The sequence below is a fragment of the Solea solea genome, chromosome 14 (genome assembly GCF_958295425.1).
Source record: "Solea solea chromosome 14, fSolSol10.1, whole genome shotgun sequence".
Classification (NCBI taxonomy): Eukaryota; Metazoa; Chordata; class Actinopteri; order Pleuronectiformes; family Soleidae; genus Solea; species Solea solea.
This window is the reverse complement of record NC_081147.1, coordinates 7,870,038-7,883,091: the sequence shown is the minus strand read 5'-3', so window position 1 is coordinate 7,883,091 and position 13,054 is coordinate 7,870,038. Positions and strand designations below refer to the sequence as shown.

Genomic DNA, 13,054 nt, shown 5'->3' with positions numbered 1-13,054 from the left:
TTTCTGGCGTGCGTCTCGATTTGCTTCAGAGCCGAGTAAGACCGTTCCACAGTGGGCAGGTGAGGGGATACAGCTGTGGCATGCTCTCAGTCAGGTCTGCAACAGGTCTGATGCACTGTAAAATGCTACAGCCCCTTTTAGTTATGTCAAATTAATACTTCTATTTAACTCAAAGAGCTCTGACAAGTTTGTGATTTTAAACTTAAGTGTGCACGTTTTCTGAATTTAAACGTTCTATGTTAAAAAGTTTAAAAAGTTCTATGTTGTGTTGACAATTTGACACCTTAGGCTGATCTTGATGTGTTCACTTAACTAGAATTTCTGAGTTATGATTAAATTGTGCGTGGGTGGTGAAAAGGGCGGGCTTTCATTGAGCAGGGGTGAGGGGGGATGGCAGGTGGCAAGATGGAAAAAAAAAAGCAAAGTGGCAAAGTTTAAAGGTATATAAAATAACCTGTCTGCACATACAGCTAAGTTTTGTGTTCACAATTATGAATCTATAATCTATAAATATAGAGAAAAGTGGTAAACAAAAGAGGACTACTTTCCATGGCGGATGGATAATATGCCGCGCTACCTGATAACAACCTGTGAATAGAGGCGGACTCATTTTCTCATCGAGTTGGGAGCAGCAGGACCCCTAAAGGAGAGGAACTTTCCTACTGATTTACCTTACCGAAGGTGAGTTTTTATATATATCTTTTGATTAAGTATGTGTAAATCAATCTTAATGTTGTTTAAAATGATGTTTGAATGTAGATTTTAGTTTTTAACTGTAGCTGAAAACTTAATTGAAGTCGATAATAAGTTAACTACCGTGACCTTGTTAGACTCATTGTGGGCAAATTTCCTTAACCGCGCCTTTTCTAAAAAACTACATAATTCAAAAACATTAACCTAATATGTCTGGTTTTTAGCTAGACGGAGAGATGAGACCTTCATTTGCGTCAGACCTTCGTTTAATTTTTTTTTTTTTCCAATGTAAACCTGTGTTGTCAGTTAGACACGTTATTAGCGGAGTAAAAGCAAACCTCATTTTAACGGCGGCAATTTTTTTATCGCGAGATCAACGTTCCTAAGGATACGTCCAAAGACCGCTAGCTCCTTTAGCTCGGGTTAGCTCGTTACGGCAACAACACACTAAATCACGGGACTTTGTCTGCGTTGAAGAACTGATATGCAGGGTGACAGAGATATTCCCCTGCGGCTGGCTAATGTATGTCTGATATCATGTATGTATATGTGCTATGTAATGTCTCTTCGTAGAATAAGATGTGTAATAATAATTAATCTAAAATAATATTTTGACACATTTTGGCTTGAACAAATATTGCGTCTCCTGCAATTTGAAATTGCAATAAGCTGTATTGCTATTTCAATAACATTTGTATTCATTGTTCAGCCCTACACTACAGTATATGCCAATATTGTTTAAAATAAAAAAAACATTTGCAGAAAGTAAGCTGATCCACTTTTCTATGTTGATAAGAGCTTTGAAATGAGAAAAATAATGGGACAAAAAGAAATCAAGGGACATTTAGAATAGATAAAAATGTGTGATTAATTGCGAGTTAACAATGACATTAATGTGATTAATCGCAATTAAATATTTTTATTTTGACCACACTAGTAATCACCTGATGTTTCCGTCAGTCACTATTGAATTAAAACGAATGTTGCTGTAGACTAAACTGGTTCCGTCTGTTGACGTGTGTCTTAGCCAGCAGAAAGAGGGTGTATGAGGAGGGTCAGTGATGCTGTGGGACTGGTAGTCACACTCATGATATAGTTTAGGATTTTACATTTCATTTTAATTTAAATCAGTCTATTGTCTCCGTCACCAACAGCAACACTGCATAAAACAAAAGTAAATGTGTTGATAATTTTGTGTAATATGCCTACAGATAAGCAATTAATATATGTTTTTCCCAATTTTCAGATATCTGCAAAAATGGGCATTTAATGAAGTGGAAATGTAAGTTTTGTCCATTCTTCAGTGCGCAAGGAGCCTTTAATGTATTTTCATTGTCTTTATAAAGCTTTATGCAGCTCCAATTTCTTTCTCTCATGCCCCCTTTTCTGTATTTTGTCATTTGTTTCAGCTGAGTGCTGAGTTCGACAGAGTTGTCACCAAAAACCTGCTGGAGTCATTTCTGGAAGGACTAGATGCCACAATGGCAAGTCTGTTGGAGCTCTACAAAGCTGGGGTGGCATCAAAGAGGAGGTCAAACCTGAGCAGTGTTCTACAGTGTCTTCAACAGGAGGTATGGACTGTTCAGGAAAACAAATCTAATTTCTTATAAGTATGTACCAAAATAAGATGATTATAGAGGATTCTATTGCATTTACATAATCTTGCCTTTTTTGTGTAGGACACAAACCAACACAAAAGAACAGCTGCCTTACTTGGTCGTTCGCACTATCTGGCTGAGGATTCGTCAGACGTAATAAGGATGTGTGATGTAAGTCAATGTATTTACTAGGGCTGGAGAAATTACTCGATTAATAAATTAATCTTCATCTACTTTGATAATTGATTAATCGGTTTGAGTATTTTTCTTTAAATAAGAAAAAATACGTTTTCTGATTTTTCAGCTTCTTAAATGTGAATATTCACTGGGAATATAATTTTCAGGTTTGAAGAACACTGATCAACATTTTCAATGTTTACTGACATTTTATTGATGAAACAACGATTAATCAAGAATTTTGAAAATAGTTGTTATTTGCAGCCCTAGTCTTTTATACAGATTTTTTTTTTGCCATAGTTAAAATATATACAATATTCCAACTACCAAGGACTAATCTGAAACTGTCAGTCTTTAACATATTTAAAGAAATCTTCTACACAGAATTTACAGTAATAAAATGGAGGACTAGCCTGGCTAATGTCAGACTGTATCTCAATCTTATTTGAGATTGAGTATTAGTGCAGACCTTGTCAGAATAAAGGTTCAACCACTGTTCAGCATCGGTGCATGTTATACAAAACAGTACAATTTAAGAAAGATGCAGCAACCTGGCCCTCAATAGGCTGTATTAAAGGGGGTTCTGTCTGTACATTTTTTAAATATTGATAAAATAATGAGATGTCACAACTGTTCTATCAGTATATTTTGACGTTCATAAAAATGAAAAAAACATGTTTTCCTTTATGAGACTTTAATTGTCTTTATCTTCGTCATCAGGCTCATGGAGAAACCCTTGATGAGAGGAATGCAGGTTGGACTGTTAATTGGACATGAGGAATCTCTGCACGGTGCATTTGCTCTCAAAGTCTTCAACGTGGCTGTGGTGGTATAAGAGACAATCATTCTTCATGACCTACAGGATGTGCCCACAGGCTTCGCCATGCTGATGGGAACAACATACTGCCTGAACCTCCAGTAACCCACAACTTGTCTTTGGTGTGGTTTAGACATTTTGGCTGGTTTTGTTAGCACAGCTGTTTTTTAAGCTGCTGTTTAACGTGGTTCAAATAAATGACTGCAAGAGGTGCAAGAGTCGATTGTGATTATTTCAAATCATTAAGCTTGATAGCATTAGTCGAAACAAAATAGACAGTCAAATTAAAACAAATATGAAATTTAAATTTTCTTAACTTGATAGGACAAGTTGTGTCAATATAAAATAGTTGTATCAACTTGAAATTGTAATTTATTATAATGCAGAAAGTGACTTTTACATCTCTGTAAATATAGGATATTTATTTGTTTGAACTAGCTGTAACGAGTTGAACCACAAAGCGATTGAAAGTTGAATCAACTTTATTACTAATAGAAGAATGTTGAGATAACTATACCACTGCACTTTACTCAACTTTATTAACTTGAGTTTATTAGTCAAAACAAGGATAATGCTTAAGTTGAGTTGAATTGCAATTCTAAGGCAGCAGGTGAACTTCCGTTTGCAAGTTGAACAGACTAAAAATGTCTTACAGTGTGGGATCCTTGCCTCAAATGCATCCAATCTTGAGCCTGGGGAAGTCATAGTGCAGCCCGTAGTTTTCACTGTGCAGCTTAAGGTACGCTGTGTGCACGTCTCCAACTAATAAGAATTTTTGGTCTTGAAATGCCTTTCCACTTTCATAACCTTTTCTTTTAATTCCAGTTCTGGAGTTGGACTTCCATTTTTTATTACTTGAAGTGTTTCTGTGAAAGGCCGCCTTGACAAAGACGATGCTATCAAGCTAGCCACAACATCGCTCTCTCAACCTCTCTCAGCACTCTGGGGGGCGTGTCGTGTAGTGTGTCTGTGGTCTGCAGTTAGACCTGCGCTGTTAGGACTTCACTAATATTACATGATAATAATAACTGTAACCTGTAACACCTGCAAACTGTAACTTCATGGCAAGCTAAAATAACACTGTACTCCAAGTCTACTACACACACATCTACACACACACACACACCTCCTCAATCTGTCCCTGCTGGTTCTCGTCTCTCTCTCCTCCTCCTCCCCTGCACTCGATGGGACTGCTGCTGCACTTGATGTCGCTGACGGCCCAGCACCCGCTGCTGAGGTGGAACTTGTGGCGGCAAACATATCTGTAATTATTGTGCATTTTGCTGCGTCCACATGTCGGCTTTTGAGCCTTTTGTCTCTGTTTCGCTGCGCCCCACTAGCGCTTTTTATCCACTTCCGTCAGACATTCACTTCTCTCCAACCCGGTCAAACTCAAATGGCAAAATTTGAGTTTGACCCCTGGGGAGGGGAGGGGTGGGTCGAGGAGGGAGGGGAGGGCTGAGAGCTTTCATTGGACTAGCCCAATGTCCTTCAAAAAAATCAACCAATGGGACGTGTCTCGTGTCTTAAACACCGTCACGGTCGATAAAAATGATTTATAATATACTTGTTTGATGCCCGGTACGCCCGATGGGCAGTCCAGGCCTGATTTATACAGACAGAGCCTCCTGTCCGTAATTTGCGTTTATTTCTTCCGTACATTGAGTTAACTTTGTCCGTCATTGTGTGCTTCACAGGGAAGCTTATGAAATGGCACAATACCACTGTAAATCATGGGGGCAGTACATAGTCAATAGTCCAATTGGGCATTTAAAAATGGTCAGAGTTTAAAAGAGCATTGCTATGAGATGGGACAGTATTACATCCATCTATCTTCAATTTGGCACTGCCCTCTAGAGGAAGTGCCAAGAGATGCTTGGAGGTACACAGCAAAAATGCCAGTGTTAAAATGTTGGGGACAGTGTTAAATAGAGAGTGTTGGTGTTGTTTTAACACTAGACAGCTTTAAAATAACATTGGCGGTGTTGCTTGTGACACTTTTATGTTGTCAAATTGGACCGTTAACTTGTTGGTGTTAAATTAAGCCACGCCTTGACGTAACGGCTGTGAAATGCGAAATCCACTTTTTGTCGACGCCATTATTCTTCCATTTTCCATGAGGACAATGTTTGTTTCTGAAGGTAAGCAAAACGCTCACATGAGAGGTATTTTTGATGAGAATATGATTTAGCTCAGCAACTTCGATTATGGTTTAAATTCTGACTGCCTATTTTACATGGATGTTAACAGAAAACTCTAAAAGCAAGAAAACTTGAAGTCTCGTGCCTTCTGCTCACATCTAGCCAACGGTAAGTTAATGTTAAAATAGTGATAGATATAGTCGTCAGTTTACACCCAAATGAACATTTGTGTAGTTGTATGGTAATTAATAGTATCACTAGTGTTATTAATAATTAGTGTTAGGCTACCTTATTAAAACTGTGGAAATGGTTTGATAGTGTTTGATGTTATGTAGCCTATAGGGCATGACTAGCTTACGTAAAGCTACATTGCAGCTAGCCGAGGGGGAAACGTGTTCTACATTTAGTCTGGATAAAATTACCTCAATATAAGCCACAGAGATCTAGGGGTACGTAGGTATGTTTCTATTGTGTTGTCGAAGCTTGAGTTTTTTGCTGTGTTTCATAGAAATGCTAGTCCAAGTGGAGCACAAGAGTGTCAAGAAATGGGTTCGTGTTCCAAGTACTGACGACTGCTACGATTACGTGAAATTCATAGAAGAGGGTAAGTTCAATGCTAATGTCGTTGGTTTGTAAACTGGTATGATAATCTACCCCAGACCGCTAGAAATGATGCTATCGTAACGGCGTAACTTAAAAGACATACTGGTGTTAGTAATGATGCTAGGACTGTGATAATCATGGGCATAGTTTTATGAACAAATGGTTTCGCGGCATTCAAATCGATAGAAGTTATGCTATCCTGACGGCGGTTGGCCCCGTTGCTGTTCCATAGTAGTGTTAGCCTAGTTAACGGCGCCATGTCATGGTTTTACAGACAGTCCAAGAATCCTGGTAGGTCACGTTATTATACTGACGACTGCTACGATTACGTGAAATTCATAGAAGAGGGTAAGTTCAATGCTAATGTCGTTGGTTTGTAAACTGGTATGATAATCTACCCCAGACCGCTAGAAATGATGCTATCGTAACGGCGTAACTTAAAAGACATACTGGTGTTAGTAATGATGTTAGGACTGTGATAATCATGGGCATAGTTTTATGAACAAATGGTTTCGCGCCATTCAAATCGATAGAAGTTATGCTATCCTGACGGCGGTTGGCCCCGTTGCTGTTCCATAGTAGTGTTAGCCTAGTTAACGGCGCCATGTCATGGTTTTACAGACAGTCCAAGAATCCTGGTAGGTCACGTTATTATACCACCTACAAGTGTAAGTCAGTAACGTTTATTTCAGAATTCCCTGGTGGGTTCTCCTTTATTTAATTGTAAGGCAAACTTAAAAGACATATATGCGCATTATAAGCTAGAAATAATTAGGGACAACGCCATTTCGCTTAGTTGTCCTTCAGAGCCTGTAGCTTAGTCGATTCAACAGTTCAGCTACAGCTACGGTCCCACATTAGATGACGAGGACCCAATGTTGGCATTGGCAAGTTGGAATGCAAATGGAAGGCTAATGATTTTGGTTTTAAAATGTGGTATTTCTCAAAGAGGGATCCATCTGTCTTTCACATGCATCCTGCTTGTTTACTCGCCTCCCTCAGTGTCAAGTCATTTAATTACTAAATATGTTTTTGAAGCCAACAGCTCATATTTTAATAGAAATCTGTGGGTTCTGTCAAAAGTGATGGACATGATTAAGTTTATTATTTTTTGATTAATTATTACAAATAATTTGTTGTAAATTGTAGTGTACTACAGACAAGTGTTTTTGTTCTCCTCTAGTTTATGCTAAATTCAGCTTGCCAAATGAAATCCATGCAGAGCTGAATGACTCATCTGGAGTCGTTGTGGATGCTGATATTTTTGATGAACTGCTGAGATCTTCTACAATGTCTTTCAAAGTGGTCACAGAGCACACTGGTAAGACATGAACGCATAAAAATTGACTTTGTATTCATCAATTTGGTACAACTGCAGTTGTGAAAAACAATTACACATAGTAGTGCCAATGCAGATACAATGCCGTGTGATAAATCTTGGGACATTTGTTTCAATTGCTTCCATAGATGAGGACCAGGTAACCGAGGCCTCCTTCTGCTCAGAGGAGGGGTCATACTCATCAATTGAGTCTCTCAGCTCTGCAAGTTCCTCTTCCACAGTGATAACAGAGAGCACCACAGCACGGAAAAGGCGACTAGTTGAGGGACCACCTGACAGTAAGGTTGCAAAAAATGTGAGTTGATTTCAGGTTTTTGGTGTAATGTTAATCTTTTTTCAAAATTCATAGCAGGCTGACATGTGACCTCAATTGCAGATTGTCTATGTAGCTCTGCATCAAAAACCAGGGGGTGAAGATGTATTCAAAGAGTACAACAACACAAATGGTCTTTCTGATCATACAAGAAAGAAACTTGTCAACATTCTGGTGGCAGATATGATTGAAAGTCATGGGTAAGTAGTAAAGTTTACTTTACTCTACTCTACCACTCAACCCTCTCCACAGTTTGTGTCAATTTGTTTGAACTGCATGTTAAAATGTAATTTGATAATTGGTTGTGTTTTAGGAGGATCCCTCCAGTCAATGTACGCATTACCTATGCCCTTGGAATTGTCACTCTTTTCCCCAATCTGAGAGATAAGGAATCAGCCACTGGTTATGTGAGTATGAAATTTCAAGATCAATTCATTTTCCCTTATTTCGTCATGTAGGGACTAGATCTGTTTGGTTGTTCTTTTGTATGGAATCTAATACAGTATGTCTTTTCTGTTTTCTTGTGTGATAGGAGCATTACTATGATCCTCACAGTGGACAGGGCTACCTGGCCTACCGATTGAAGACGGTTCAGCGCAACAGTGCAAGTGACACCAAAAGGGGCTCCAAAGCTAAATATCAAGGTGGCCCAAAGACTCTACGTGAGACCTCAACATCTGAACAGCTGTTTGGTGATGACTGCAAAGAAGCAATGTCCATGATGAAGCATTCGGCAGACCTGGTAGTCGTCAAGGAGAAAATGAAAGCAACATTCAAGTATAGACAACAAATGCTACACAGTCCAGACCAGTCTTCACTCATCCTAGATCACTTCCCAAGATTCTTGGATATACCTGGCTTGGTAAGGGATTGAGACTGGTTGATGTACATCTTAATTGATGTGTTGAATTGTATTTTGATATGATTTTTGTCTGTATTAGATTGATCAGGACTTCACCATGCTCTTTGGGAAAGACATCTCCGGCAAGTTTATTGCAAAATGGCCAACGTTCTACAAGCCTAGGGTCATCACCATCAGCAAAAGCCTTCACCAGAGTACTCATCTGGATGACCTCCTGTCTGCTCAGGAGGAATCCAATGATTGTGGTAGGTGTTAACGGATGAGCACGTTCACCTATGTTCTGTACGTGAACAATTGTGCATAATCTGACTACAGATGGGCTGTGTGTTGTGATTCAATTAGGATGGGACAGTGACGTGGCCGCTATTCTCCTGCTGGTTCATCTCTTACCTCCGACGGCAAAGGGGAAAAGACACGGGAAAATCAGTGCATCTGAGGCTGCTGACCACGTAATCAAGTTCATGAAGGTATGTTTTTGACATGAATTAATGGATGTTTTGTTTCATTCACTGTTGATTATGTAATCTTTAGTACAGCTCATCCTCTTTTTAGATCTTTTTCATATGTTTGCAGGTGAAGGAAGTGGGAAAATGTTCAAAATTAAAATAGTAAATCTTATCACTTGGGAGTGAACAAGCACAAATCTCTCTTTCTAATGTTCTGTCTTTCAATCTTAGGTGGGGACGAGCATGGCGACTTTCCTTGGCAGAATTGGATCTGCACAACCCTTCCTTCTCTGCGTTGGCGAAAAGAAGAGCAGCATCCAAAAGTTTTACATCGTTCTGGACCAGAAGCCCATTCCTTGTGTGGCACAGACTGCTGTGGCTGCCTTCGACGAACTGTTTAAGGCGCACTTCATGTTTGCTGTGTCTTATGATGAGACCCTCTTCAACTTCTACACCTTCATCCAAACAACCATCTATGGCATTGATGTGGCCACCGCAAAGGAGAGCCCAAGAGTCAAGGAAATCAGAGTGAGAATTAGTAACATTTGAATTTATGTTAACATGTTACAAGTGTAAGGTTCAGCACAGAAATTGTTCTGCTCTTTTCCAGCATTTGAAGTTTAGTCATGCTTTGTATCCGGGGCGCACATTGCGTTTGAAATGTGGGGAACATGGTTGTCCATCTGTTTTTTACACTTATTCTGGGTTCAAGAAACACCTCTTGAAGGTACATGGAGACAGTTTGGCCCGAGATATTGTTGATAATATGGACTGTGTTGGTATGGACAGTGTTGACATGGACAGTTTTTGTGCCACTGAGCCTTTGCCAGGTCCAGATTCTTCTGTTAGTCACCAAAATCTTTTGAAAGAAAGTTCATTTGTAGATATGTGTAGCTCTGTTATCGCTCAAGTACAAGCAGCTGGAGTTGCTGAAAATACAGTGCAATCTTTAGCTTGTTCAATGGAAGAGGTTGTGAATGACGTCCATATTCAAGCACAGGATGCTGTTCTTGAATGTCTTTCGTCTGAGGTGAATGAACAGACCTTAGACAAAGTCAAAGAATGTTTGGAGAACTTAGAAAATCCATTCTCGCTTCTAAACACGGTAACAAAGAGGCAAAGACATTTTGAAAAAAAATGGAAAATTGTTGAGCCAGTAGAGCATGTTCTTGGTGTACGTTATGATACACGCTTAGATAAAACCACTGGTGTATACAGTCAAATTCCTGTTAATGATAAATTCATGTACGTACCAATTTTAGGAACGCTTCAGTCAATGTTTACCAACCAGGAACTCCGTGCCTGCTTTCAGCAAGTTAAGTGTCATGAAGATGGCATTTATAGAGACATCAATGATGGTTCATACTTCAGGAATCACCCTTTATTTTCAGAGGAAGAACATGCACTCCAAATTCAGATTTATTACGATGACTTCGAAACTGCCAATCCGCTTGGATCTAAAAAGGGAGTACACAAACTTGGCTGTGTTTACTTCATTTTAAGAAATTTGCCAACTAAGCTTAATTCTGTTTTGATGAAGATTCATCTGGTGTCTCTCTTTCATTCTGATGACATTAAGAAATATGGTTTTAGTCCAATCTTACAACCTCTAGTTAATGATTTGAAAACTCTTGAGACACAGGGAATCCAGGTACCGTTTTCAGATACGCCATTGAGGGGGTCTGTTGTTCAGGTTACCGGTGATAATTTGGCATTACATGGCCTTTTTGGTATGGTTGAATCGTTCAGTGCAACTTACTGTTGCCGATTTTGTTTAACTGACAAAACAAGTTTGCAGTCTGTATTTAGTGAGGATGACCCAGACCTAATTCTTCGCACAAAAGAGCTCTATTTAGAACATTGCAATAATATGGCACACAATCCCAATCTAGTTCACTCATTTGGTGTGAAAAAAGCCTGTCCTCTTAATGCATTGCAGTTTTTTCATTCCTCAGACAATTATGCAGTCGATATTATGCACGACCTGTTGGAGGGAGTTGTGCAGTTTGAACTTAAGCTTCTTTTTCAGTACTTAGTTAGGAATTCCATAGACAAAAACACCCTTTCGGAAAGGATCCAGAGCTTTAACTATGGATACAGTGAGCGAAACAACAGACCTAGTGCCATCAAAGTTGATGATGGTAGCAATGACCTTGGCCTCAATGCCATTCAGTCATGGTGCCTCCTGCGTAACACTCCCTTGATTTTTGGAGATCTGGTTGACAGGGACAACAGTTACTGGCGAGTAATTCTTCTTTTAATTCAAATTGTCAATATTGTGTTCTCGCCAATCATCACAAATGGTATGACTTATTTCTTAAAGCATTTAATTTCTGACCATCACAAACTCTTCAAGTCATTGTTTACAGAAAAGAGACTAATTCCGAAGCATCATTTTATGATTCATTATCCCAGATGTATTAGGAAAATAGGGCCTCTAATACATATGTGGTGTATGAGGTTTGAAGGCAAACATAATTTCTTTAAGAAGTCTGTTAAGAATTTTAAGAACATAACCAAAACACTGGTAAAGAAACACCAGAATCAGTTGGCTTTTCATTGGGAGAATTTTTATTTCCAGAGGTTTCAGTTTGGCCCGATTGAGGATTCCCCAACAAGTGAACTAGACGGTTGTGAGGTTTTGAGGTCTTGCTTTAACTTAAATATGCCTTGTGTCTCTACTACTTCATGGGTGAAAAACTATGGAACAGAATACCGCATTGGAATGTTTGTCTGTACGAGTACTGAAAATGAAATGCCTGTGTTCAAAAAAATTGTCAATATCATTATCAAGGATGGTGATGCATTTCTTTTGACCACTAAAGTTATCACACTGTATTTTGATGATCACCTTAATGGTTTCAGAATTGAGGATGTGGATGATGTCTTTGCTATTATTTGTGTGTCTGAGCTTATTTATTATCGAGCTTATGACAGACAGTTTTCGCCAGAAAATGATGAAAGAACATATATTGTGCCCCATTGCTGTTTTGTATGAGCTGTACATTTATTTAGGTCTGCAATATTGACTGAACTCTGTATTAAATCCATTCAGAGTTACAATTCTGTGTTATGTCTTTAATGTAAGGTAGTTGGGTGTGGGCAATTTTTACACTGAATAATGTTAGCATTACTGGGGTTGGTGTTGAAAAATAGTGTTATTTTTATACACTGAAAAGTATTGGTATTAACACCCATAAGTGTCGTCATTACATACATTTTCAACACCACATGTTGTGCTTACACTAACTGGCGTTGGTGTTGAAAACTACAGTGTTACTTTTAACATTATATTTTAACACCAACACCAGTGTAGTGTAAATACTACACTGGGGAGTGTTGTGCAGTGTTACATTTTTGACAATATGGGGTGTTAAGTTAACAAAAAAATGGGTGTTAATCCTTTAACACTTTCAAGAATGTTACTTTAACACCAGCTAGTGTGGACACATATAGACACTTTCTTGGTGTTAAATTTAACACTGTGGGTGTTAAATCAACACTGACGTTTTTGCTGTGTGTGGGGTAGTGATGGAGATAAAGTTTGGAAAAGATGCAAAAACAGGGGAAAATGGAGTATAAATGGGCCTTTAGATGTCACTAATTCCTACTAATTTACATGACCTTAAATAAATGTTTGTAATCAGACTATTCAAACTATGCTCATTTAAATTACATATTTAAACAGCTGAATCTTACACTGGCTCGTTTGGAGACGGTAACATATAAAAAAGACACCATGATAAGAAAAAGCCCAAAGCAGCAGTTTATTCTTAGAGTGATTACTTCTCCAAAAAAAAAGGTAGAGATCTGAGCCAAAAACAACAAAACATAGAGAAGCAACTGAGCCAGCCACACAATAGACCGTTGGCACTAAAACTCTTGAAAGAAAAAGTCTAAAATACAAAATACACGACTGAAGATTTCCAACCCAAACTAAAATCAACTAAAATAACAAAACCAATTACGTTGACCCTTCAACTCTTGGAGTCAGAAAATCCTCCTCTTCTCCTCACTTCTCCTCCCACAAAACAATGTGCAACAAGCCACATGTTGGGTCAATGT

General features: G+C 38.7%; 1 protein-coding gene and 1 long non-coding RNA gene across 5 annotated transcripts; both read left to right on the top strand.

Moving 5' to 3' along the window:
• Positions 1–617: 617 nt before the first annotated feature.
• LOC131472524 (uncharacterized) lies at positions 618–3,404 on the top strand. Its single transcript, XR_009242105.1, has 5 exons — positions 618–681; positions 1,940–1,975; positions 2,103–2,264; positions 2,373–2,462; positions 3,189–3,404. It is a non-coding gene; the product is annotated as an uncharacterized LOC131472524 (long non-coding RNA).
• A 1,770-nt stretch (positions 3,405–5,174) lies between these two features.
• LOC131472512 (uncharacterized) lies at positions 5,175–12,052 on the top strand. Of its 4 annotated transcripts, XM_058649786.1 has the most exons (11): positions 5,175–5,426; positions 5,536–5,594; positions 5,935–6,030; positions 7,213–7,350; positions 7,497–7,663; positions 7,745–7,881; positions 7,995–8,088; positions 8,214–8,543; positions 8,623–8,788; positions 8,886–9,010; positions 9,221–12,052. In XM_058649786.1, exons 3-11 carry the CDS (start codon positions 5,937–5,939, stop codon positions 9,536–9,538), a joined length of 1,569 nt encoding a protein of 522 aa, XP_058505769.1. In that variant the 5' UTR covers positions 5,175–5,426; positions 5,536–5,594; positions 5,935–5,936; the 3' UTR covers positions 9,539–12,052. The 4 variants fall into 4 exon arrangements, with proteins under 4 accessions (XP_058505769.1, XP_058505767.1, XP_058505766.1 ...); XM_058649784.1 differs by lacking the exon at positions 5,536–5,594 and having other exon boundaries at positions 7,252–7,350; XM_058649783.1 differs by lacking the exon at positions 5,536–5,594.
• The last annotated feature ends 1,002 nt before the right edge of the window (positions 12,053–13,054 follow it).

Bases quoted from the DNA above. Each gene is read 5' to 3' on its own strand.
- LOC131472512 (XM_058649783.1), top strand. From the start codon at position 5,357: ATGCGAAATCCACTTTTTGTCGACGCCATTATTCTTCCATTTTCCATG. The intron at 8,089-8,213 runs GTGAGTATGAAA...CTTGTGTGATAG, and splicing joins AGGAATCAGCCACTGGTTAT to GAGCATTACTATGATCCTCA. The intron at 8,544-8,622 runs GTAAGGGATTGA...TGTCTGTATTAG, and splicing joins TCTTGGATATACCTGGCTTG to ATTGATCAGGACTTCACCAT.